Source organism: Sardina pilchardus, chromosome 5, assembly GCF_963854185.1.
Source record: "Sardina pilchardus chromosome 5, fSarPil1.1, whole genome shotgun sequence".
Lineage (NCBI taxonomy): Eukaryota > Metazoa > Chordata > Actinopteri > Clupeiformes > Clupeidae > Sardina > Sardina pilchardus.
The window spans coordinates 11,207,579-11,234,337 of record NC_084998.1 but is presented as its reverse complement, the minus strand read 5'-3'; the positions used below and the strand labels follow the sequence as shown (position 1 = coordinate 11,234,337).

Genomic DNA, 26,759 nt, shown 5'->3' with positions numbered 1-26,759 from the left:
TATATGAAAATGACTGAGGTACTCTACAAAATATTCAAGTTGACAAGGATTGTAAGCATACAATTGTTGGCCTTTAGCGTAGATTAAAGGTGCAGTCTGCCATTGTGCAGGATTATCTTATGTTTATAGATCTCAATTTCTTAGCCAATGCTTTTTTCCAAAACAGCATAGGCCTACATTATATTTTAATCAAAGACCAAACATATCAAAAATATATCTGAGGTAGAAGCCCCCCAATCAGAAACCCCAGCGAAACTCCATAAAGTGTTTCGTTGTTGTTTGTTTCAGGTTTCGGAGCCTGGGCTGTTTACAGAGACATTTGATTTTACAGTGTACGCATGGGATGGGCAGCCAGCAGATCGTGACCTCTTCGCTGAATGTGAAATGCTATGGGCTTGAAATAGCATACGATTGCTGACTGCACCTTTAAGGTGAAGACATTAAATATTGAAAGACCAACATTTTGCCATTTCAGCTTTTATTATGTATTATTTGGCTGATTGCATTTGGTCTTTCACCAATCAAAACATTCTACATTTCTAACCCTTCAAAAAAAGACAGTAAGGAAAAACATACAAAAATTATGATCTCATAACAAGCGCTACAGTGCCAGTGTTTGACACATAAAAAGTAACTGTTCACTGACTGAAAATACAGTGCATGTAAATTGTGGCTATGCCATCAAACATGATAACATGGTGCAACTCACAAACATCTGCTTGTGAATTAGCATGAATTAAGGGCAGGGGCTCTACTGGGTTTTTCTGGGAGACTCCAGCCTCCAGGCACCAGTGATATAACGCAGTCTGATGAAGATGAGGTCTCTGCCCATCTGCAGCCAACTCCAGAAGGGTACCAATTTTGATCCTGACAAGAAATTGAACAGAGAACATACATCAAACAAAAAAACAAAAAAACCCACTGCAGATGATTACCAGGGGATATTGCAAGTGCATGGTTTAGTGACAAACTTGTGTGATTTAATCAGAATAAGTAACAACAAACAACTACAGTAAGTGATAACAAAACCATAGAGCCATTTGTCATGAATCACATACTTGGAATACCCCTTTGGACTGACATTTACACATGTTAAAGCAATACTTTTTATGATAATTTAACCTAAGTTATTTTTAGTCTTTTTAACTCAGTCATATTCATCTATTTTAATTAAATGATTGTTATGGACACATATCTTCTAATTGTCTGCATTACCATAACCATATTTTCTCAAAATGTGCCTGTACAGACCAACATAATTTGCCAAGTAACAGACAAAATAGAAGTAGCATACATTTTAAATAGTTAACAACCCATTTTAAACTCACCTTCAATCTCTGTCCAATTAACAGCCACCTCTGCTATTGGAATTTTGAAGCACTGGGCAATGTACAAAAGTTCAACATCAAAAGCCCTTTAAAAGGAATCACAGAAAACAGTCTCAGTCCAAACATAATTTGAAGAGAATTCTCCCCTACTTGCCATTTTGTTGTTCCCAGAATGTTCTAGTTACGAAAGCCTTTGGTTCCAGTAACGTTCCCTGCAAGTTACTTTTGGCTAGGTTTTGGTTGCCACTTGGTTTGGCAGGAAAGTTTTCATTATGTTCTCTCAACGTTAGCAGTTGGTTACATGTTGGTTCCCTCAATGTTCTCCTTAACGTTCCTTTCCCTTGAGAATATTAATTTAGACGTACCTAAAGTAAATAATGGTCTAATCTTCAAAGTATTTAAAATACTTAAATGAGCTAAACTACACCACCATACCACCAACAGTCTAGTCAAAGTTTTTCTAGCTCTCTTCTCAGATCAGAATGGCAATTCTCAAAACTGTTCAAACTCTTGTCATCTTATCACTTGTGTACATCACTGAAGCAGTTTCTCCCCATTTTGAAAAAAAAAACAAAACATAAAAACATTCTTTCGTATACCCATGCAACTGACAAATTGGCCTCATTTCATTGCTTGTGTCATCACATGCAAATGTCTTGAAATAGATGTTATAACTAGTTGTCATAGTCTGTCTAGTATGACTGTGACCTGACAGACAGGAATGTCAGAATGTATAGAAAGATGTACAGTGGTGCACATCTCTGACCAAATTTGTATATTGGTCATTTTTCATTTGCACAATGCTGTAAAAGCCTTTGTTTACTTAATACTGTCACAATCTCTTGTCAACAGAAACAATTTGAAACATATCCACAGTCTTGAAATCAACCCCCTCCACACAAAATAATGTACAACTTTGTGGCTTTGAAATAGAAAATAGTGCTGCCTTGCACATTTTTCATTACATATTATTGTGTAATATTGTGTGCACGCACAGACGGGCCTACAGTACGTCAACGAATCCCCAAAGAGTGGCAACAGCTGTGGGTGTTTGAGAAGGATCACTGTCACTGGTTTGCTAAATTAGACTCTGGCAAGGTCTGTTTGTTAAGAACAGACCTATATCTGTCTTTTAATTATTCCACCTTAAGTCTTTTATGTTTTCTTGTTAATATTATTAATTACAGTGCATGAAAATGCACTGTACTGTTCTTCCTCGGTCTTCTTCTTATTATTCTTCTTCTAACGCACGCAAATCAGCTTCAACCGCTTAACGCAGAAACTCCATTCAAATTTTGTCGCGTAGGTCTTACTTACGCGATGTGGGCTTTGTATTTTTCAACTTTGTAACCTTTATACTTTTTAAACTATGAATTAAAAAACGATTTCCCCATAGATTTAACATTGAGCTATTTCCCCATAGACTTAACATTGCTCATTATGACATCACGGCAGCAATTAGAATCTTACGCCAGGTGGCCAGTCCAGGTGCAGCAGCTCTCTCTCTCTCTCAGGCACACTGGCTCTCTTGAGACTACATTTTCTGTTCCCCTGTATCAACTGTATCAACATAAGTCCTCCTAATTCCATCCAACTTTATATCCATTCATCTTCTTCAAACCATTCACTCATCCACCCATTTTAAACAGTCTGCCTATCAACATCAATTAGACGCTCTACATTCAACTTTTAAACAATCTACTCTGTCTCAGGCTGGCTCTCTTAAGACTAGCCAGTTAAATTGATTACACCTGTATCTGTATCCACTACTCTCAGTAGAGAGCTGTGTCTCTCCATTCTACAAGAATATAAGGCCCATTCCATCCAACATTCAATCCATTCATCTACTACAGATGATTCACTCATCCACCCATTAAACTGTCTATCAACATCTATTAAACAATCTGTCTATCAACATCCATTAAACTCTCTGTCTATCAACATTAATTAGACTATCTACATTCAACTTTTAAATTATTTACTCTGTCTCAGGCTTTAAGAGTACACTCTGGTTCTCTTAAGACTAGCCAGTTAAATTGATTACACCTGTATCAACTACTCTCAGAGAGCTGTATCAGTGTCTCTCTTAACAAGAATATAAGGCACATTCCATCCAACCTTCTATCCATTCATCTTCTTCAGACCATTCACTCATCCACCCATTAAACTGTCAATCAATATCTATTAAACAATCTGCCTATCAACATCCATTAAACATTCTGTCTATCAACATTAATTAGACTTTCTACATACAACTTTTAAAGTATTTACTGTGGGTGCCTCTCAAGCAGCGTTTATATGTCCTCCCTCGCTCCTCGATCCTCAATGATCTACATAAAGAAAGATAGAAGAAGGGCTAGACTATCCCATTGTTGCCGCGCCATCATTCTTTATGTAGATCAGTGAGGATCGAGGAGCGAGAGAGGACGCGTAAACGCTATATGAGAGGCACCTTCTGTCTCAGGCTTGAAGCATACAATCTCATTAACTCTACAGATCCTGTTTCACTACTTCCTCTGTCCACAACTGTTTCAAAATAAAAGTCCTCACTGCAATAATACACTATTAAATCATTTAACCACTGAAACTACTCAACTATTTAACTGTTCAACCATTCCAACTGTCAGTTATCATCAACTATGCCTCCAGTCAACTACATGAGACCTCCATGTACCTAGCAACCAACATAGCAACCATTAAAATTAAGCGTTTATGACCGTTTCCATAGCAACCAACATGATTTTGCTACAGTAACTTCTTTACTCCTGATAGTGGCAGCCATGGATACCCTATCAACAAATGTTTCAAAATAAAAGTCCTCACTAGCAAATTAGCTAGTTAGCATAGTTAACATTGTTAGCATAGTTAGCATTTTTAGCATAACCTCTAGAAATCATTAGCTAAGTTAGCTAATCAACCTGGTTGGCATTGTTAGCAAAATTAGCATTGTTAGCATTTTTAGCATAACTGCTAGCAATCATCAACTAAGTTGGCTGATCAACCCGGTTAGCATTGTTAACATAGTTAGCATTTTTGCCATAACTGTTAGAAATCATTAGCTAAGTTAGAACTGGAATGTTTAAGCTTTAAACTGTCTACCTTCACACTATCAGCTTTCTTTAAACTATGCAACCACCATGTTTACCCTAGCTACACCTTAGTAACCGTATCTACATTATCTATCTATACATTTTTTTTTTTTTGCATTTTCATGCACTGGTAATTCCTTGGAATTGCATTTCTAGTTATTAATTATTCTTTATTGTTAAATTATTTACCTTGATTTATGCTTTCTTTTTATGTTTTATTATGATTATCATTATTATACTTTGCCCATCTATGCTCTTATCTACTATTATTGTTTGTTTTTTGTAAGTAAAGCACATTGAATGACCTCTGTGTATGAAATGCGCTATATAAATAAACTTGACTTGACTAGAAAATACTTACGGCGTTAACTGTCATGTTGACAAGACAAACTGTTTGAATTTGTCATTTTGATTGCACTGACCGTTTTGTTGGTATAAATATTTGCTTTTGAGGCATAAACTAAGCTTTTGCAGTTTGTACAAATGTGATTTGAGAAATGCGCCAAAGAGACTGAGAAAAACTGTAACATTGGTAAACGCTTGCTAATATGCTGACTGTCGGCTTTTGGCATTATTGTTAGTGAGGACTTGTCTGGCCATCACCATACTAAGCTCAATCTTTTAAGATTGAGCATTAGTCTGGGGGGAGTATGTGCTTTATTTCTACAGCACTAGAGGCATGATCAATGGGCATAGTTCAAATGACTCTGTACGCTTGGATAGTCTTTCAACTTTTGAATAAGCTAGTTTGTGATTGGACCCAAAGGTTGTGGACAGGCAGCAGGGGAGATAGATGTGTGCAGGTTTCCAGCCTGAGCTGCCGGACAAAATCTAAATTTGCCAGCAGGTCATGACATGAATGATTGGTGTATTTATGTGTTCCTCACATGGCCACATATACCATCAAAATGAGTTTGAAGATGATACCTTCAAACATACTTCAAAAAGTGGAAAATTGCAACTAAAATTAATCATGTTAACTATTCATAACATCAGTTTGTGTAGGAGTTATGTGCAAATGCCAATGAACAGAGATGGCATACCAGCGTTCTACGTGCAGGCTGCAGAACGTCTTCAGGGCTGCCTCTCGTGTGAAGAGCTTGAAGCCACACTGCGTATCCTTGATTCCCCTCACACAGAAGAACCAGACCAGGAAGTGGAACCCATACATCAGGAATGTGCGGAACATGGACCGCTGCAACAGAACAGAACAAAGTAGACAGTATTACAGATAAAATAGGCTGCAATGCAATGCAATGCAACAAGAGGAAGCAAATGAAGAGGGCTGGAGAAGTGGTGTTTACCTGAGCAACCGACTCCTCCTCTAAGTGGGCTCTGGATCCACAGGCTATGGCCATATTATCCTGCAAAAAACATCAGTGTGTTAAAACAAGGAAGAGTACAATCTCACAGTGGCAGAATAAGACACTGATATAACTGGAGGAGGCATATCTCACAAGATATCCGAGGCTTAAAGAGAAACTATGCAGGTTTGCCGATTTCTTCGCTGTTTTCTCGTTTTACACTTGCAGGTTTCTCTGCAGAACTTCCCCTACAGCTTACGCGTGTACAGTACATTTTATTTTACAACACTCCTCAATCGGTCAGTCTGCCTTTTCATGAGCATGGTTGCGAGGCTGCGAGACTTTGTTTGTCAGTGCACCGGTCCGCTGGCCGAAAGTTGCAAGGGTGTTCTTTCCGCTCGGCCGCCATTCAACCCGAAAAAAGACACATAACCATTCCAATGACTCAGAAGCTTTAGTTCCCCTTTAAAACCTCCAAAGTAAAGTATTTTTATACATTCTTTAGCATAGTCATGGTTATTGAATGGGGTTTGGCATACATACAGGCTTGGGACTGATGTCCTTTAAGCCTGCCTCCACCTTCTCAAGGTCTTCAAATTTGGTGGCCCCATCGGCGTCGGCCATGAGAATGAGTTTGCCACGGGAGCTGAGAGTTCCCTAAGAGACACAACATCGTAAACATAGCTTGGATTTATTTCACAGCAAGAGACTTTGGGTTTCCTCACAACTTTACGAATCTGACTGTTTATTGGCCATTTCAAACAAACAGTGTCTCCTTGCAGGCTCAATGACATTTGTTTTAATACAAGTCAACATAATAAGTATGACATGAACCATGTCTGTATTTATGCCTCTGACCTTCTAGAATAGTCTTTTCTTACACAGCAAAGGACTGTCAAAATGTTTGTTATTATACTGATGGTATTCATACACATGAATCATAAGGTAGTCTGCTATAATATTCAACAGAAGTAAACATATAGGAAGTATGGAGCAACATTACCATTCTGACTGCTCCACCCTTGCCACGGTTCTTCACCAGAGTTAAGACTCTCACTTTGTCTGCACCATACTTCTCTGAGTAACCTAAGGCCACCTTAAAAATAATAAGTCTTTCAATTAAACAAAGAAAGAGTCTTGAGCAAATTTAAGTAAATGAATGACATGAATTTCTCTTTGTCATGGTTTATGGACAGTTACCAATTGCAGTTATGGTGCCATTTATTACATACACTCTAGCAATAATGAATGACAACACCATTGATTTAACTTGCTTACTTACAGATATTTGAAGCGCCTTGTAAAGTGTGCATCCATTGACTAGCTACACCACACACCATTTTAGTTCTATGAAATTTACCAAAATGCAACCACACCTCATTTTATACTTAATGTATTAATGTGCATTTGTTGTGAAGACCTCACATGTTGGTACAACATTAATAAAGTATTTTATTTGTAGACATGTTTTCTGTATTCTATCTGATTAGACAGGAATGACCCCATATTTAACTAAAACTTGGATACTACCACATAAAAGGCAATGACTCCTGAATCTACTAACTGTGAACACTGTTTTTCATTGTTTCCCATCAATACTGAATAACAGAATGCAATCTTGTACCTCGGATGTCTTGTCTTTGCTGCCATCATCAACAATAATGACTTCATAAGAAAAGGAAGGCTTCTGCTTCTGCAAAGACACATTGAAAATGAAAATCAACTGCATGTCACTTGTTTTCTGTGCATTACTGCCCCCTAAAGGTGGGGAAATGCATATCATGTTTCTTCCCAAGTCCCCACAAGGGAAGATTCTTCTCAAATTCACACTAGATCTGCTTACATATAAATATTAAAGTATTGGTTGTTCATAGCCTAATTAGGATAGACAGATTATACAAGTGATCCTCTTGTACACTGTTTCAGAGGAGCAGTCAAGGATTTTACGCAGTTTGAAACCCATTAAACGTTTTGTGTTTACATTCAGCAATACCCTCACGACCACTAGCTGCCCATTCCATCAGTACACGGTTTCAATATGGTCTCTGTAGGCAGCACAGGCTCCGAAAGCTGGAAACAAAAAAAGTGGGTGGCAGCCTGCCCCAAACAAAAACAAAACCCCCAAACTGATGGTAGGGGTGAGCTACTTCTCTGTCGTGTTTTGTTTGACCCTTGGTGAAAATATAATGTAAATTTTTCTGCACAAAAACGTCTGCTAATAAATTTACATTAACATAAACAAATACCACTCCAGTATACACACCTGTCTTTTCTCCAAGTATTCCATAGTCTCCTCCATCATTACAGGCACTACAAAAAGTAACACAGGCAAAGATACACATGTAAAATGAAAACAAACCTACGTGTTAAATAAACCTACATGTGGTTGGCTATATATGAGAAGATGAGAAACCATCTTATACTAGAAGGTATAATACATACTGTATAACCTTTACTGAAGAAAATAATATGCTGCATAATTATCCCTTACAGAAGAGATGTTCTATATTATAGATTAATGCAAAAAATATGGTAATTTCATTCATAAGAACAGTCTCTGATAGTTTTCATCCTTTCACAGTTGAATTTTATGCTAAAACAACAGTTGCTACTATTAGCAGCACTACAAAGGGCTTACTGGCTTACCAACCAAACAGGTTACACAAACAGTGACCAGGAATGAATGACCCAGCCCATTATGATGATCAATGTCAGGGAACATATTATAATATGATTAACAAGATTGTGTTACATCTAGGTAACTTACAACGAGTAAGGTAACTTACTTCTTTGTTCCTCATTGTAAGCGGGCACTACGATTGACAGCTCCAGGGAAGGAGGGTCAAACAGGCTGGGGAAGCTCTCCTTCTTCCCCTGGGGTGTGAGGAAATATTTCTCCTTCTCATGACGACCTAAATCGACCATCCCAGAGGCACTGACATGCGCTATGATTACAACCTGTAGTTCAAATGAAGCAAGACAGTTCATTGTTTACACTGACTGAGGATGACCTCTGACCTGTTTTATACAGTCTAGTCGGTTTGAGACAGACTATATGCCTCTGGCATGCACTGTTGAGTACTGACACTTCCCAATGACTGATTTATATTCCTTTAGATAATCTAAATAATCTACTCACACATTGTTTAATCCATATAAACAATTTAAAGTTTACTTCGTGATACAGTAAAATATGTTTCTAAGTGACAGCATTCTGTTGTTGAAGGAAAGACAAATGGTTAAGCTGGCTGATGGCAGGTAGCATACAAATGACAACATCAGAGAAACACTTACCAATAGAAAAACAAGCGCGGCCAACGAAACCAGACATTGAACTAATTCACAAAGACAAAACTCCATTCTCCATTCCAACAAGACACCGGTGGTGAGTATTGGCAGCAATCTAGCAACCTAGATTCAACTAATCAACTAATATAACGTGTGACTAGATAGGCTAGTCACTTTCTGCTAACAAGTGTTTTCAGTGGTTCTACAACACTCATGGGTGACACAGGCTGAAAAACGAAAATATCTACAAAAACTACCCGCTAATTGAGAGTTGGTTATCCAGACCTCTGCGAATTTCTAAAAACCTCACATTAAACTTCACAAAGCCAGCTATGCAGTTACTTCCATTCACAGAGAAACACCTATGCGGAAGTCCATCATGACACCACATCATCGCTACCAGCCAAGAGGGAGAACACGATGGAAACTTTGTAGCGACAGGGGAACTGCGACCACTAGTGCTTGGAGGTCTGGTAAAATGAATGAATGACGACAAATTAAATTCACCTTGATCAAATGAACGTTGGATCTGCAATATTGTGTCATTGATATGTTATATCAGGATAGTTAAAACAAATCATTTACAGCGCACACATAATTCTTACACTGTGTGTCGAATCTGCAGACGCCAGAATCAACGTTACGTGCACTGCTGCACTCACGTGGTAAATCAAAACATCATGGCGGAAGGATTCAAGTAGGTGTTACACCTCACATTAATTAGATGTTTTGAAGTCAATGTGAAAAGCTTAGTTTTAATGTTTGCTATCGTATTAAAGGAGAGAAGAACTATGAGAGAAGCAGAATTAAATTCAAGAAATAATACCATGCAATAAAGCATCATAATTTAAACCTTCCGTGTGGTCACTTAGCTGTCAGCTAACGACAGCTAACATGTCTTATAACTTTTTCATAGTAATGCCTCCTGCCACTGGCAAGAGATTAATTGCTTGGTTCCATTTTTTCTAGGACTGCAGACCCGTTGGAATATCACAAGAGTTTCTTGGTAAGTTCATCAGACACAAGGGAACATTTGTGCTGTAGTACTCGTTTGTGCTGGTTGACAAAGTGATATGAACGTCAAAGCATGTTCTCTCGTAGAAAGAAAACTGTCGTCCTGATGGACGGGAACTTGACGAGTTCAGGACAACAACGTTAAATATAGGTATGTCTTATGTCATGTTTGTTGTTTATGTGGTTTCAAAGTGGCATATTCGGCTTCAAATACCCTGTTCTCTCCAGGTCCCATATCAACAGCTGAAGGTTCTGCCTTGGTTAAGATAGGAAACACGACTGTGATGTGTGGCATAAAAGCGGTAATCCCCAAATATATTTCAAATCAAGATGTTCCACACCACCCACAAATACATTAAACAAGTGAAATAAAAAAAAACATGCACTTCTGATTTGTTTTGTGTAGGAACTGACCCCTCCTCCATCTGATACACCAGATAAGGGCTACATAGGTAAGTTGTCTATGAGTACACATTGGCAGTACTGGTTTTGTATATTAACGCTCAGTGTTTTCTCATAGATGTTTTTTGCCATTTGTTTGCATGTTTCAGTGCCCAATGTGGACATACCCCCACTTTGCATGTCAAAGGTCCGGTCGGGTCCACCTGAAGAGCAAGCCCAGGCTGCTAGCCAGTTTGTTGCTGACATAATAGAAAGGTGTGTGATAATCTTGCCCCCACTAACGGCTGTGGTTTGCTGTTTCACTCAGTTTAAGTTGACACTCTCTTCTCTTTCAGTTCAGAGATTATCCGGAAAGAAGACTTGTGTATTGAAAAAGAAAAGGTAGAGCTGAATCATTTTTAAACAGGATTTGAGTTTTGAAAAGTTTATATACTGTATATATAAGTAATGAAGACTAACATTACACTTCACTGTGTTCACAGCTTTGTTGGGTTCTATACTGTGATATAATGTGTTTGGATTATGATGGAAACTTATTGGATACCTGCATTGTTGCACTGCTTGCTGCCCTTAAGAACAGTAAGTTATCTCCATTTCAAATGGAGGAAACGTATAACAAAAAATACACTCTACTTAAGTCTGTACAACTGATTTGTTATTTTGCTTTTAGCACTACTCCCAAAGGTCACAATAAACAAAGAAACAGACTTACCTGAAGTGGATCTCTTAGAGAAATGCCCCATTAATATAAATAGACATCCTGTTGGATCTTCATTTGCTGTATTTGACAAGTAAGCCTGCCTTTTTCGAAAATTATGTACACACACAATTCTATGGAATGTTTGTCATATTCAGTTTGTCAGATTTTGTGTGTCAATGTTTTACTATTGTGCTGATGATGGACCTCAGATGTAGAACCAATCTAATTTGTCAATCTTCAGAATGTAACATGGTAGGTGTGACCTGAGTCACAGGGCAACCCGGAAACCTTGTTCCTTTTTCCCCCAGCACAATCCTCATCGTCGATCCCACGGCAGATGAGGAGAGCTTAGCTACCGCAGTCATGACTTTGGTCATAGACGAAGAGGGCCGCCTGTGTACTCTACACAAACCAGGTATGAACACCTCTTATAAATATGGTTAGTGTTTCTATTCACATTGCGGCTTCTGTCTTTTTTTTTTTTTTTAAATCATTAGCTGTGCACTTGTTGTCGTTCTGTAGCTTGTGGCTTGTAGGTGTTCAACTTGAGTAAAATTGTTTTTCTAAGCTATATAAATACTGATTGCATATATCATATTATAACATATGATGTTATAAGTGCCATCAAGGTTAAGAGCCCCTACAGTAATTTCCCGCATATAAACCGCATTGTGTATAAGCCGCAAGGCAGTGTTTTATGCAAGTTAAAAGAAATAAAACCATATTAATATCATATTAACTGCACCCATGTATTAGTCTCATAGCTGAAAAAAACGTGCAAAATTCATGTTTAAACCGCGGCTTATAGTCGGGAAATTACGGTATTCTCTCTATTACAGGCGGTACGACACTCTCTGGGGAGAAACTTCAAGACTGCATGGGTCGTGCAGTCACACGACACCGTGAGATCAGCAAACTGGTGGACAAAATCTTACAGAGTATGAAGAAATGACGGCACACACACCAGTTCTGTTTTTCTTTTGTCTAAAAATTTTATTTTCCACTGTCAATATATACTTTGTTTTTCTATCACAATAAAACTGCTGACAAAGACCATTTATAAAAATCTGTCTTAGTGGCCAGAGATTCTTTTTTTTTCACATAGACCATTCCCTTCACCATCAACAGCTCAGGAATATACACAAGCTTTCTGTACTTACAATAAAATGATGGGATGTGCTCCATTTACAAAAAAAGAAAACAGTAATCAATGCATGCTATGAACAGGCCCTTCATTCAGTTAATGACTCTACTGTATTCTCAAATACATGAAGTTGAGAAACAGAAGAATCAGGCACATCCGTTAAACTCTACAGTTTACTATAGTTTTACTCCTCATTTCCTCCACTGGAAGGGCTATTCGTGTGCTGAAATAAAACAAAGCTGTAATGAACCCAACAACAGTCTGAAATTCAGCTTTGGACTACATGGTAAAACTGCGTACAAAAACGCTGAACGGTTTCTTTTTGTCACATAACAGCAGAGCAAGAATCAACAAGGCCCATTCTTAACACTGTTTATGAAATTAGGCCAGGGTTTAAAAGAAGAGTTTAAAAGTCACCTTCTATCAAGAAAGGAACATAATTTCTAACAACTACTGCCTGCCTGGTTTGTTTTGACCATTTCATCAGTTTGGTGTTAGGCATTTGCTTGCCTTTGATAACCTAAACCTACACCTTGAGAACGACTACATCCCTGGACCTTGTTTAATGTCAAAACAAATGCCATTTGGTGTATCAAGTTCTTTTGTTAAAAATGTATTAAGAGTTACAATCATAATTTACATACAAAAAAATGCGCAGCCTCTCTAAATATAGGTTCACCCTTTTAAAACGCTTTCGTCGAAAATGTACATAATGAGTATGCCGCCTGTCTCTGGGCCGGTGGATTATAAAAATGATAAAAGGTTGGTCTCTGGGGACATTTCCACAGACACATTTGTCTTTATTTAGAAGAGAGGATTTGCAGCGCCGTGATTCTGTGAATTTGGGGGTTTTGGGGTTGGGGTGTGGTGTGGGTGGTGGGGAGGGGGGGTTAGGGTGTGCTGCGCTTCCGTTTACTTCTTGCTTGGCTGGCGGAATGCTGCTGTTGCTGCGGCAGCCCCACCTGGGGTGCCGCCCCCGCTGCCATAGCCATTTGCTGCTGCTGCTGCTGCATTTGGTGCTGCAAGAATTGCAACTGAAAGGCAAAGGACAAAACAAAAGGTTAATGGATGCAAGCGAGCTAGCCTCACCAACGGGCTATTATCTATTCAAGTGGGTGTGATAACAAGAGAGAGAGAGAGAGCAGCAAGACAAAAAGGTTAGTGTTGATGCATGGATGAGAGAGCTTTGATGCGGAAACGGAGATAGAGAGAGGGCAGGAAGGAAGGAATGGATGGGGAAGAAAAACAGGCTACACACACACACACACGCCACACTTGAGGCAGTGGCCGGAAGTGCGCACAAAAGGGGTGTAGCCAAGCAGCACCAGTGGCACAGACAAATCTGCCACCAGGCCTTGTGCAGACCTCCGTGTGAGCCACAGACAAACAGAGACCTGTGGCCATGCCTGGAACTGCAGTAAGTCAGCAACTTCAACTCATCACACTCCTTAGTCAGGCTTTGAGTTACAGAGTGCAGCAAGAAGGAATGACTGTGTTCTTATATGTGAGTTTATCTTTATATGTGGTGGGTAAAATGGGTATATAACAGAGGGATAGTCATGATATATGACCTACTTGTATAACAAATATAACATCCTTATTTTTAAGTTTTTCACTTTTGTGCAAACATGCCTTGCAACCTTAGGAAACATGCCACATGACCAGCTGCCATTTCAGTAGTGAGTGCCACAAGCTCTGCCTAAGTGCATTACAGGAAGGAAGGTGTTTTTGTGTTACAATACACAATTTACAATAGCATTAACACCTACTCAAAGAGTAAAGATAACTTCTATGTACAGTACATCATGTGACTTATTGGCTGCTGAAGGATCTAGATTGAAACTAGCCATCCCATAAGGACATGGCTTTCTATTCTACAGAGTTTACAATGTTACAGAGATACTCCAATACAGCCTGAGGAGCAGGGGAAAGGATGAGAAGGCACGTTATCAGAACACTTCTAATGATATCGGCAGCCATCCTCATCGCAGCAGCCACAGCAGCTGGGGAGGGCGGGAAGCACATGGCAAAAACACAAGAGAACGTCTAACAGGTGAGCTCAGTCAAAGTTGCTGCATTACTTGGATCTGTGGCTGGTGCTGCTGTTGCTGGAGCCTTGGAGACGGCAGGCTGGGCCCGGGCCTCTCCAGACCGCAGCCCAGCTGCGACAGCACTATGGGCAGGCACCCACGGTGGGGGGAAGGGGGCAAGGGGTGGTCGGGGTTGTGGAGATGGGCCAACAATAGGGAGGGGAGGAGAAGAGGGATGGGGAGGGGAGGGTATGGGGGGGAGGCAGGGTCAACAACAGAAACTCAATACAGAATGTAGCAGAAAAAAAGGATACGTTTTTTTTTTTTTTAGATATGTTTGAAGAAAACAATGAATCTTCTGATTCATTTTTGATGAGCCTACGTAAGCTGTTAGACTAAGATGTATTAGTCTATTTTTAGGCTGTTAGTACATATTACGTTTAAAAGGCAACTCCACTACAGTTGTAGGCTAAATGTTTACTACATGTGGTGTTAGATGAAGTGTGTGGATGCAACTGAACAAAGATGCAAAATTCCAAGTTCAGAAAGGAAAAGTCCTTCCATGTTTGGGCACCAGTTTTCACAATTACCATAGAAATTGCCACCCTGAGATTTTGTGCACATCTAGGGAGCGCAACAAGCCAAAAAAGTGACTTAAAATGTTTCACTCATTTAAGTAGCATCCTTGCTGTTGGCCCAAAATAGCTGACGGTCAGCTAGATGGCTGCCAAATGACATGTAACGCCACCATTGTTTTTCTGAACTTGGGCTTTGCAGCCTTGGTAACAAGAATGACATTCTATAGCACAAGTGCAATCATGTGTGTGTGTGTGTGTGTGTGTGTGTGTGTGTGTGTGTGCTTGTGTGTGTGGCCATACCAGCAGCCTGAGAAGACATGAATCCTCCAACTCCAGTCAGGTTGATGACGGCTGTTTGCTGGGCTCCAAGGCCCTGATCAGCGGCAGTTTGATCAGTCTGGTCAGACAACAGATACAATTTAATTTGCTGACACAGCTTTGTGAATATGTGAAATCAAAACTGCTGAACTAAATACAAGTTTAGATTCTTTGTATTGTAAAAGCAGATGTCATGCAATTAGGTATTATCACACTGGTACTATGTGTAAGAAGATTCTGAGGAGTATAACACAAAGTATTGTGGACTTTTTGATCTGAAAACTTTCTGATCTGAAAACAGCGGTATTACGGAAAGCGCCTGACTCACCAGCTCCCCCTGTTGTAGAGGGCTGGATGTGGTCGACTGGCTGTTCTGCTGCTGCGGGGAAAACTGGGACAGCTGTGGCTGTTGCAGTGGGTTGAAGATCATCTGAGGGATCTGAGGCATAGAGCAATATCATCAGCATAAACTTCTCATGACAACAGCGAAACCCAAGACTCTCCTTTTACAATGGTATCCTACATGCTGTATTTCTCAGGGAACAAGAGCCAACATCTCACCTGGAGCAGATTCAGAGGTCTTAATCCTTGGGTGTTGTTCAGACTGAATGGGCTCCCTGTTTGACATAAAAAAGCAACACTCAAACCAGAACTCAACTCTTGGCTGTAGAAGAGGGGTGAGGGGTGGAACAATACAGGGGTGGAACAATACAGTCAACTAACGATTCGGTTTAATACACGATTCAGGACTCAAGAGTTTGACACACTCACTATGCAGTCTATCCAACATAGACTGAAATCAAACCAGGATCTCAAAGTTATCTTAAGTTAACTACAAATAAAATTGATCAAAACCCCTTCTTAAAAATAAAAATCTTCACATACTGTCTTCTTCAACTTTTGAACCTCTTATGTTACCAAGCCACAAAGCTCAGTTAAATAGAGTATTTTTTGAAAAGAACTTGTGTATTTTAGGCCATATTGGGGCGGCAGTGGCTCAGGAGGTAAAGGAGTCGTCCAGTAACTAAAAGGTTGCTGGTTCGTCCAACTCCTTTTGTCTTCTTTTGCATGGCAGCCTCCACCATTGGTGTGTGAATGGGTGAATGTGAGGCATGATATGTAAAGCGCTTTGGATGCTCACAGAAACCGATAAAAGCGCTATATAAATGCAGTCCATTTATCATATTTTGTAATAGCTATTGGACATTTTTGGACCGTGAAATGCTATGGGGCATTTTGACACAGTTCACAGTTGTTGAACACCCCTAGAAACAATATCTCACTGCCAATTTCAAATAGCTTAGAAGAGAAAATGCTGAAGATCGGCTCTCAATAACCCCCCCCCCCCCACACACACACACACACACACACACACACTATGCAAAGAGTATTTAGTGAGGGGTAGTGAAGGTGTCATACCAGCCTGCGCTGTGGACTGCATGGTGGGCAGAGCGCCTGACATGAGGCCACCAGAGGGCAGTATTCCACTCAGGTTGATCCCTGGACTGCAGCCCAGCATGGGGTTGGGGCCTCCCATCAACGTCTGTGGACTGCTGTGTACGAGACAAGGCAAGCAAGCACAAACGCCAGCAGACACACGCATGACAAGACAGAAAAGACAACACATACAGGAAAATGTGATATTAGGTGAAAGCCTGTTCAATTTCAGCGATTTTAAGTATCAGACTCTATTGAGTACTTAACGAATTCCATTTATGAAACAGCCTGACAACTGACAACTGTATGTGTCCGTAGGTTTAAATGTAACTGTATTTCTTTAGTTTGTGTGAATTCCTGAGTGCTCACGCAGAAACAAAATCTAGAGGAGAGCTGAAGTCAGGAGCTGAGACGCAAGGTGCCAATACTGGACTAGCATTGCACAACATGGTCATGTACTGTATGTGGCCCATCATTTCATTTGGTCACATTTGACACAAATGTGGAGCTCATTTACGTGTCCTCCTCAAAGCGCACACTGCCACTGACTACCCGTAATTTCCCGACTATTAGCCGCGGCTTATACATTGATTTTGCAAAAATTCTTCAGCTATGAGGTTCATATAGGGGGGCAGTTAATATGGTGTTCATATAGTTTTGTTTCTTTTAACTTGCATAAAACACTGTCCTGCGGCTTATACACAATGCGGCTTATATGCGGGAAATTACTGTACACTAACTTACCAAACGGACCCGACCACGTTGATGAAGTTGAGCCCGGTCGGGCTGGCCATGACCTGGGAGGACGTGGTGCCGGTGTTGATGGACGTTGGCAGGGGGATGGTCATGACGGGCAGGGCCTGGCTCAGCGCCATCTGCTGCTGGGCGAACGGGGCGAGGAGGGTGGGCGTCTGCTGCTGCTGCTGCTGCGCCACCACGGCTGCGTCCTGCAGCGTGGGCGTCAGCGACGTCAGCGGCGTGGCACTCAGGGCGTCGGCCGGGTGCGGCGTGGAGCACGGCGTGTTCGTGGGGGTGGGCGTCGAAGGCTTTGGCGTCCCTGACCCTGGAGGCACATAGAAGCAATGATGAGGTGACAACCGCACGAGACTGCACACGAGTTCCAAACCACAACAAGACAAGGGGGCCAAAAGCATCTCTCAACTACACTGCCCTCCATAAGTATTGAAACAAACCAGTGTTCCAATACTTATGGAGGGCACTGTATGTGCATTCATACACATGAATTCATTACTAATGTGCTAAAGCATCGAGTGTCGACAGTGCCTTTCAGACACCCCACATTGCGCCATCTCAGACTATCAGCATGTGGACATTGTCCAGAGGTAGGCATCACAGGAAGTACTTACTTTGTGATGAGCCCATGGGGGAGAGGGCGGCCGGGGACAGCAGGCCGACCTGATCCATGGAGTGCTTCCGGGTCAGGGACTGGTTTTTAGCAGGCGGGGGAGTTGGGCACTTTAGATGACCTGAAGAGGTCTGTGAGCTATATGGATTACCTACAGGAAGGAGGAAACATTTGTTCTCAATATGTTCAAAGAAGAGCATCCCAGTCTGGGTCAGTAAATTACTAAATATATTTAAGAGTGAGGGTGCATAGATACTGAAGGAAACTGTTTTTGTCGCAGAGATGCCAAATCAATTGTTTTCTGGTCTGTTAGCTATGAATGCGGGCGGTGGTAGGTAGCACAGTGGTTAAGGAGCTGGGCTAGCATGCAGTATCCAGAAAAATTGTGGGTTCAATTCTTGGCTTCCACCGCAGTATCCTTGAGCAAGACACTTGACTTGACCCCAAGTTGCTCCGAGGACAATGTATCAATGTCCTTGTAATACAAGTAAGTCGCTTTGGAAAAGGCGTCTGCTAAATGAATACATGCAAATGTAATGTGCTGAGGTATTGGGGAGGGTTACCTGAGGAGCTGGTGCTAGTGGCTGGAAGTTTGATGGGAGGTGGTCGGTGCCTCACTCCCTTTCCCAGAACTGAGGACTGCACAAGTCCTGAGAAAGTGTCCGTCTTCACACACAGAGAGAGAGGGAGAGTTTTGTTAACTTTTCATTCAAAACGTTGGTGTGCTGTCTACAATATCGCTACTACAGGCAATCTGTAACGGTGAAACAAATGTTGCTCAGCCGGCTTTTAGGGCTGTTCCCAGTGCAGTGGCCAGCCGGAGTGCTCCTTACCTCCGCCTCACGGTTCGGAGAGAGCGGCCCCTGGGACACGGAGCTTCCCGAATTGTGGGACATCTTCACCTGACACTTAACGTCCCTCTCATACACTTCCTTATACTGCTTCAAAAACCTGAGACACACACACACACACACACACACACACACACACACGAACACGTCAAGGACTGCAAAAATGAACAGACGACAAAACTATAAAAGAAAATGTGAAGATACAAACATAACTGAAACCTACCGGTCAGCATCAGTCTTTGAACCTATTAGGAACCTGGACCCACATTTAGGGTAAAGAAGAGACAGACATATAAGGTCATTTCAGAGGTATGAATGCATTTGACCACAAATTTATTACATGTCTCTAGATGACTGAATAAGTGTCTGAGTACCCGGTGTTAAGATAAGGCTATGTATATGGTTTGCATGCATATACAAACCTGCACCAATGTATACTAATCTAGGCTGGGCAATACACAGAGATTTATGTATTTACATTGCTGTCGTAAAAACATGTGTACATGTGAGTGGTTGGAGTTTGTGCATCTGTTTGCCAGACTTAAATATGCAACATACACATGTGCGCGCTACACACAGAAGAGGAGCGGCTTGCTTACGGTGGATGGATGAGGTGAAGGTCCGGAACGTCCTCCTCAGTTTTGGAGTCTTTGGCGCTGAAGATTTTACCATAGAACAGGGGATCTCCCACCGACTGGAAGATGGTCACCTTCGTCTTCTGAGTCTGACCGTTTACCTCACACTCAAAAGTGTAGTCATCTTTCACCTCCTGGAAATGGACAGGTGAAAGCAACAACGGCAGGGGGGGAAGTGAATGAGCAGGCCTCCACTCACAGATGTCAGACACATTAGGATTCTACAACATCTCTAGGAATGAGCCAATTTCACAGTGTGAGCTGTTCCAGAGGAAGTTAGCTTACACAGTGGCGACATCTTGTGAAATAGGCTAATTGGGAAAAGACGAAGATCAACACTGAATTCTTAAAGCTTAGGCCAAAACATAAACGCTATGGTTTACCTGTGCTGGCCAAACCGTAGGCTGTGAGTCTTCTATTTTCACTGACTTCTCCACCACTGCATACTTCTCCACCTTCAACCAAAGGAAAGGGGCAGTTGTGTTAACTCAGATCAAACGGAGCAGAAAAAAAGAATAGACTTTGCTTTGAAATCATGTGTTCCAAATGAGAGAATATTAAAAAAATAAACTCACATCGATTTCTGATGGGACGGTGAGCTGGCAGGCACTCTGTTTCCACATGTCAACGCTCTGTTCACGACATGACAGCAAGGACAGGAGGAAGAGGAGAGAGAGAGAGAGAGAGAGAGAGAGAGAGAGAGAGAGAGAGAGAGAGAGAGGATAGAGAGAGAGAGAGAGAGAGAGGGAGGGAGGGAGAAAGAATTGTGCTCATAAATAACATCTTCACTACAAGACATTTCACACGCATACTAGACATATCTGGAGGTCGTGGGGGGGCTCACATTGCCGGCCTTGGAGATCTTAAGGTCTATTGAAGGTGCTGGTTTCCTCTCCTTCCTCTTCTGCAGGTAGTCAAAGAGCCGGAGCTGAGGCGGCGTGGGGAAGTTGGCCATCTCCAGCTGCCGGTTTAGCGCGGCACGCGAGTGCCTCTTGAAACACCTGTCAACGCAATGGAACATGAGTTTTTTTTTTTTTTTTAAGTATATTTTTTTGGCCTTTTTGCCTTTATTATTATAGGACAGTGAAGAGGTAGACAGGAAACAAGTGGGAGAGAGAGATGGGGTGGGATTGGGATATGACTGCAGGCCGGATTCGAACCTGGGTCCCCATGGGCACTCGGACCCGTAAATGGTCAGGCGCTGTAGCCTGCTGCGCCACAGCACCCCCAATGAAACATGAGTTTTACTATCGCAGTGTACAGTTGGAGCCAATATGTAATAGACGTTTTCCATCTCTGTGAGTTAGTTATGCTACATACAGAGAGGGTTCATGTTCAAAGTGTTTGCAGGCATTTTGGAATGCGTTTTGGACTTCCGTCCATACAAAAACTCTGTTGTGGGTTACTGAAAATGAACTCCAGGCAAAATTGATAAGTTCAAAAAGAGTTGCGTGTGGACAAGGTACAGAGAATTTTGTGATTGTGATTGATATGCTTTTTCCTTTCATTGAAATGTCTTTAGCTCTGTGAATAGTCAACATCACCATCTGTTTGATTGTATTGATATGTTTGTTGTTGACCTTCCCTTTCCCTGCTGTTTTTGTGTGTCAGTGTTGATGGAATTATTTTAAAATGACCCCGCTACATGTGGACATAGCATAAACGCCAAAAAGATTTGATTGTAAACTCCTTGAATATGTTAGAAAACTACGAAATTGTGTAGTTGTGAAAAATCTGCTTTCTGGAGTGGATCAGCACAATATGCATTTTGTGGACAACATCTGGTTGAATAGGTGTGTTTTTCTGAGTAGTTATTAACATCCTTTTCTGTGATGTATGTGTCAATTAAACTAAAAGATCATTTTTATTTTTGGTTTACAGGGTCTTTAAACAACAACAGCTCTGTATAATTTGCCAGATGTGGGATTTAGATAAATACAATTAAACAAAGAAGTACTGTCTGAGTGACTAAGATCGATGAAGACACTCAAGGAAAAACAAGAGGCCTCCTTTCATCCTCTTTGAAACTCTTGGCATTACTGTTGACAAACAAACAGACCACAGTCCGAGCAGACAGCCAGACAGCGAAGCCAAGGACCTGGCCTCTCATTTCTCACCACCACAACAATCACCACCTCATCTGCAAATCAACATTATTCCAGCATCTCCACTCGCTCTCTTCATAGAGTGCAAGAACAGCTTGTTCCATACCCAACAACTTGCAACTTGCATCATTCTTCAATGCAAGCTGACTTAATAAATAGGAACACAACAAGCAAACAAACTCAAACAAACACAGACACACACACATCAAAACAATATCTCAGATCTTTACAAAACACACCACCCACTTACACAAAAATTAACCCTATTTTTTCTTTTCATGTGGGGGTCAAAGCTCAGACCACACTACAAAACCACAGGCGGCTCCAGACCACACACACACACACACACACACACACACACACACACTAAACTGAAGAAAAACATGAGCAGACAAACTGTATGTTACCGTTTCATGGAGCGTGTGTTCATCTTCTGTTTGTTGTAGAGAAGGCGGTTGGCTGTGCAGGTCACAGAGATAGAGGGGTCCAGGCAGAGAGGCTCTGCTGTGGCCAAGATCAGCTGAGACTCCAGCTGCAGCTTATCATCCTGACAGGGGAGACAAAAACAACAAACATGCAGGAAAACTACAGTTGGAATGCACGGCTATAGAATTTAATATACAACCAATATTGTTTTTTTCTTAGAAAGTGGACACCTGTAAATTGAAGCAATCTACTTGGATATATCAGGCATTCAAAGCTACTGCATGTTTATCTAATTTCTCCAGGGCTCTAAGAGTTCTGTAGCAAAATTAGTCAGTTAAAGTCCATACTAAGTTAAACTGGAAGACTAAGGTTGAACAAATAGAACTTATGGAATAACAGCCTTTGTCCTGCAAAATCGGACTCATATAATGGTTGGGGTAACCCTTCCAGGGCGTGACTCACCTGGGTCCATCTATGATGGTCACTCGTCATCGAATGGACATCACAGATAAGGGTCTGAAAAGACCAGAGATGGAGTTCAAGAAACAGTAGTGTGAGGTTAAGTGATTTTGAAATGAGACGGTTTATCGGTACATTTCTGATACCACACAACTCCCCAAATGTATATTTAAGCTAGGTCCTCGAGCAGAATGATGCTCTGAAACATGGTTTGGTTTGAATTTCCCCTCTGAGCTGATAATGAGGGTAATCACCTGCATAGTGGGTCGTAATAAAATGTGATGGGTTTGACAGGAGGGAATCTTGGTGTTCCCCGACTGCCTGTAGTCTCGGACCTCGGCAATAACACAGCCACAGTGGAATATATTCACCTTTGAATAGTTCAAAAGAGAAGGCACCGGGAGATATGAGTATTAATACAGCTGACAGACACCAACTCACCAACATGATGACACCATTTGGAAAACAATACATTAGTACTTTAATTATACTGATCATTTACAATAAAAAAGCACGTTAGAACTTGTAACTATACTGAGGTGGAAAAATGCCCCTTCATCAGTGCAGTTCTTCCATAAAGTACATCAATTTCAAAACCCACCGACAGCACAAACACTAACAGTCACAGTTATGACTGGGCAAAGGTGAAAGTCACCTGTGATTTTTCCAGAAGGTCAACTAGGACAGGGGGCAACTCCTCAGCATCGAGGTACTCCAACAACTCAGCTTCTTCATATGGTAGCCGAATCGTCTCTGAATCTATAAAGACAGTGAAAGAAACTAATATGTTTGTGGAACTAGGAAACAAGTAGGTAACTTTTCTACAAGAATAGACTCTACAAGTGAAGTGTACTTAATAGGTCCTGACTATCCTGAATTAAAATTAAGCAAGAACATAACCTACCAGATCCATTCTTCCCCCTCAGCATCAGTGAGTACCCTTCATTCCCAGGGTATAAGTTAATCACAAGGCATGATATGGACTCCTGCGCAACCAACTTCTCAAGTAGATTGACATTTCTTCTCAGCTTCTACAGAAAAACACAACCGAGCATGAGCTTGTAGGGAATTGTAAGCAGGTGTGGCCACAGTTTAGCAACCGCCACCAGGGGAGGACAGCTCGACTGAGGTGCAAAAGTGTGATGAAAGAACAGTCAACTCAAACAATGTATACCTTCAACTCTGGTTCTTTTTCACATTCTTCAATGTATAACTCGTAGAGTTTCTGATATAATGATTTCCTCCCGCTAGAAGAGGCCCTCCTCTTTGCAGGTCGCTGACGAGCGCTTTCAACGATGTACTGAAGAAAGATGTAGCGTTTTATGAACATCTTGCATTGCAACAATGCAATAGACTTTATAATGCAGTGCACACACAAATCTATTAATCTTCACAAGTAATAGCAACATTTACCTCGGCCCGATCCAATGCATATTCCAAACACTGCTGCTGTGGATTCAGAGAAAGCTATTAGCTCCTTCTAATGCCACGGAGGACGCTCTTACATTTATGCCAGAATACATACACACACTGAACTAAAGTTGAGAAAACAAGACCAAAGACTCAAAATTAAAAGAGAGACTTACCATTGTTGTACAACACCAGTTGCTACGTGACAGGAGACGTTGCTGCCCTTTCCCCCGACACTGTCACCTCTGCAAATTTACCATCCAAGCCCTAAGACAAGCGAGCAATATCTTAAAATGCGATCCAGTTTGTCTTTATGCTTTTACTTGCATCGCAACCAACTTATTTCATCGTTGCCTTCCTATTGCAACACAGCGATGGCAAACTGTAACCTTTCAACTATGAAGTGACTAGGGTTAGCCATAGACAGTATAAGCTAGCTAGCGAGACATGGCGAGCAAGTTCCCAGCCATCACTGTACTGCAGAGACTTGAGTATATATTAAAAGTGCTGATGAAAGTTCAATAATCAATAACTGTGACAAGGAACCCTACGTCAAATCGTGTAGCTATGATGATGCCGTAACATTGGTCATCCATGTGTGATCATTCTTGAAGTCATGTTAACAAGAGAGTGGCCGTTTCACAGGCTAACTGGAATGCCACTTACCCTGCAATGTCTTCAGGTTAGCAAGTTAAAATGGTGGAAATGCACAAAACCCAAATATGAACAAAAACGCCCGGCGCCATCAAGTACTTACACCGTGGATCGTAATCCCATTGGATGTACATTCCGTGCAACAAGCAAAAATATTCCAATTCCTTCAATGAAGTGAACTCGCGGCAGCCATTTCTCCAGCGTAACAACAAAGCCAAACTTCCGGTGTAAAGGGGGCGGGTCTTGGGCACAGAAGTCAGACACCATCCGCTGTAGTTTTTCCCACTTCTCTCTCCTTGGGAATCAACGTTCTTCACACAGGAACGACTGTCTGAGGCCTACCTTAAAAGACTACCAATCAAATGTAGCTCTAGTTCCAAGGTAAGTTGCAAAATTTAATATCCAGTTCCTGGATATGGTCCACACTCTGTGAAAGCTTAGCTCTGCAGTTCAGCCCATGTTCCTCCAACACAATGGGATGGAGCGCTCCCTTTTCAGTTCTTCATTTCATTTCATTTTTTTCCAGTGCCTACAAAATCTGTCCCAATTAAAAAGATTACAAACAGCATCATACTACAGAATGCATCTTATTCAGGTTGATGAGGGTGTGAGACTCACTGTGAAAAAGCAACAACCACTGGGAAAGGTAAAAACTGCAGTAGGCTCACAAGGGCTATTCCAGAATCCTGTAGCATGGTGTATTATTTTTACACTGAAGTAGGCTAAGTAACATGCTGGCCTGCAGACGTCTCATGTCAGTTTGTGGAAAACATCCACATATATAGGCCTACAAATGGACTGGCAGTTCCCAGGGTCAATGAGAGTGACGCCATCTCAAGCACAATATTTAGGCTACATTAATTAATTTAGAAGACAATTACCAACTACCATATGTCAATTGATATTAACAAGGGCATTGTTGCTTTGTCCCGGGAACAACTCAGGAATTACCTTGCTCAAGGGCACAATAGAAGCCAGGAATTGAACCCACAACTTTTCTGGTTACTGCATGCTATCCCAGCTCTTTAACCATTACAATATCACTGCCCCATGTCATAGTTTCTGCTGCAGTGTGTTTCTGTGACTTTTCTCGTGAGGGCTCAAAGCTGAAAATCCAAAAAAAGACCCCCTTGACAAACATGTGTTATATATATATATTTTTTTTTTTTAAATAAGTGATTACGCTCTAAGTGACCCTTTCTTACGCTTCTGTTTTTGACCAAGTATTATTTGTTGATGCCGTTCTAACTGACTCGCATCTTTCCATCTGTTGGGCTTTGTGAAGACTTGGCTGGAGGTGTGTAAAGGTTCAAATACTTGAGAAGGGAACCTGCATTTTGTTTTGTTCTCCTCTAGAGGGCACCATTGTCTTCTAGTCTATACTAGTCTTTCAATGGGTTCACTTTTTTATGGAAACCGGTCAGTTGTTAAACTCTACATAAAATGACCTATCTGTGTTATGAATGACTTCCACATATGATCACCAAGAATAGACAATCCTATTAACAGTATGGATATTATATTGAATAAATGTTGTACCCAATTATAGTCACTATTAGTCAGGCCCAGTGCATTTCTAAACAAAGACCAACTTAGACTTACTGAAAGTATATGTATATATGAAAAAGCAATGTATTCTAAATGTTTTATTCAGTTATTTATATATGTGTTTGATTTTCTATATACAGTTGCATGTTTGTTTGTTTTTTTATCACTACGCTACAAACTGCATTCAGCTTTTCTGTTGCTTTTTGCTGGCCTAAACCACTCCATCTGTTTCAGTGGCACTGCAGCATGAACAAACCAGAAACTGACATCTATGGAACGTTAGGGCTACCATGCAATCAACTCCCTTTTCAACCTCACTGCTGTAAACATCTTTCCACAAAATGTACTAAATGAGCACAATAACACATTTACGCTTTCCGCCAAATGTGGCTCATTAGAGTGACACTGAGAGATAATGAAACTGGTCCTATTAATGGAAAAAATGTATATAACACCATCACCAAGGCAGCATTTCAGAATTGAAAATCCAAAGGCACCCTGGGGGTTAATTTAAAACAGCAAGGCTTAAAATGCATGCAGTACCACATGGGAAAAAAACCATCAGGGCATGCTCAGAGTTTTTAAAGGAGAAACAAATCAAAGAAAAATTAGTGTAGCAGAGACAGAATGTTTTTTGATGGGCCTCGTAAACATGCTACAGCTTGGAATTTAT

General features: G+C 41.1%; 3 protein-coding genes across 7 annotated transcripts; 1 reads left to right on the top strand and 2 right to left on the bottom strand.

The window, feature by feature from the left end:
- Positions 1-364: 364 nt before the first annotated feature.
- alg5 (ALG5 dolichyl-phosphate beta-glucosyltransferase) lies at positions 365-9,396 on the bottom strand. The gene is made up of 10 exons (XM_062536431.1): positions 9,016-9,396; positions 8,508-8,679; positions 7,985-8,031; positions 7,346-7,414; positions 6,725-6,817; positions 6,265-6,378; positions 5,722-5,781; positions 5,461-5,612; positions 1,329-1,414; positions 365-867 (listed from the first exon to the last, which is right to left on the bottom strand). Exons 1-10 carry the CDS (start codon positions 9,079-9,081, stop codon positions 752-754), a joined length of 975 nt encoding a protein of 324 aa, XP_062392415.1. The 5' UTR covers positions 9,082-9,396; the 3' UTR covers positions 365-751.
- A 254-nt stretch (positions 9,397-9,650) lies between these two features.
- Positions 9,651-12,215, top strand: exosc8 (exosome component 8). Its single transcript, XM_062536430.1, has 11 exons — positions 9,651-9,706; positions 9,979-10,015; positions 10,111-10,174; positions 10,252-10,325; positions 10,430-10,475; positions 10,575-10,680; positions 10,761-10,806; positions 10,908-11,004; positions 11,096-11,216; positions 11,434-11,540; positions 11,965-12,215. The coding sequence occupies exons 1-11, from the start codon at positions 9,690-9,692 to the stop codon at positions 12,075-12,077; spliced, it is 828 nt and encodes a 275-aa protein (XP_062392414.1). The 5' UTR covers positions 9,651-9,689; the 3' UTR covers positions 12,078-12,215.
- Positions 12,216-12,437: 222 nt separating this feature from the next.
- supt20 (SPT20 homolog, SAGA complex component) lies at positions 12,438-24,777 on the bottom strand. Of its 5 annotated transcripts, none has more exons than XM_062536424.1 (24): positions 24,642-24,777; positions 24,061-24,151; positions 23,888-23,923; positions 23,649-23,774; positions 23,379-23,505; positions 23,130-23,233; positions 22,729-22,845; positions 22,478-22,531; positions 21,997-22,136; positions 20,329-20,485; positions 20,060-20,116; positions 19,868-19,939; positions 19,449-19,618; positions 19,073-19,105; positions 18,832-18,949; positions 18,562-18,664; positions 18,000-18,149; positions 17,377-17,695; positions 16,615-16,748; positions 15,757-15,812; positions 15,524-15,634; positions 15,178-15,274; positions 14,351-14,442; positions 12,438-13,303 (listed from the first exon to the last, which is right to left on the bottom strand). In XM_062536424.1, exons 2-24 carry the CDS (start codon positions 24,061-24,063, stop codon positions 13,160-13,162), a joined length of 2,520 nt encoding a protein of 839 aa, XP_062392408.1. In that variant the 5' UTR covers positions 24,064-24,151; positions 24,642-24,777; the 3' UTR covers positions 12,438-13,159. The 5 variants fall into 5 exon arrangements, with proteins under 5 accessions (XP_062392408.1, XP_062392411.1, XP_062392412.1 ...); XM_062536427.1 differs by having other exon boundaries at positions 16,615-16,745; XM_062536428.1 differs by having other exon boundaries at positions 23,888-23,920.
- Between the last annotated feature and the right edge of the window lie 1,982 nt (positions 24,778-26,759).

Excerpts from the sequence above, each read along its gene's own strand:
- supt20 (XM_062536424.1), bottom strand. Across the intron at positions 19,940-20,059 it reads CCGTCCCATCAGAAATCGAT|GTGGAGAAGTATGCAGTGGT; the intron begins GTGAGTTTATTT and ends CTTTGGTTGAAG. Across the intron at positions 18,150-18,561 it reads CACTAGCACCAGCTCCTCAG|GTAATCCATATAGCTCACAG; the intron begins GTAACCCTCCCC and ends TCCTTCCTGTAG.
- alg5 (XM_062536431.1), bottom strand. The coding sequence starts at position 9,081 with ATGGAGTTTTGTCTTTGTGAATTAGTTCAATGTCTGGTTTCGTTGGCC. Across the intron at positions 5,782-6,264 it reads AGGACATCAGTCCCAAGCCT|GATAATATGGCCATAGCCTG; the intron begins GTATGTATGCCA and ends TGTTTTTTGCAG. Across the intron at positions 5,613-5,721 it reads AGGAGGAGTCGGTTGCTCAG|CGGTCCATGTTCCGCACATT; the intron begins GTAAACACCACT and ends GTTCTGTTGCAG.
- exosc8 (XM_062536430.1), top strand. Across the intron at positions 10,326-10,429 it reads TGATGTGTGGCATAAAAGCG|GAACTGACCCCTCCTCCATC; the intron begins GTAATCCCCAAA and ends TGTTTTGTGTAG. Across the intron at positions 10,807-10,907 it reads TGTGTATTGAAAAAGAAAAG|CTTTGTTGGGTTCTATACTG; the intron begins GTAGAGCTGAAT and ends CTGTGTTCACAG.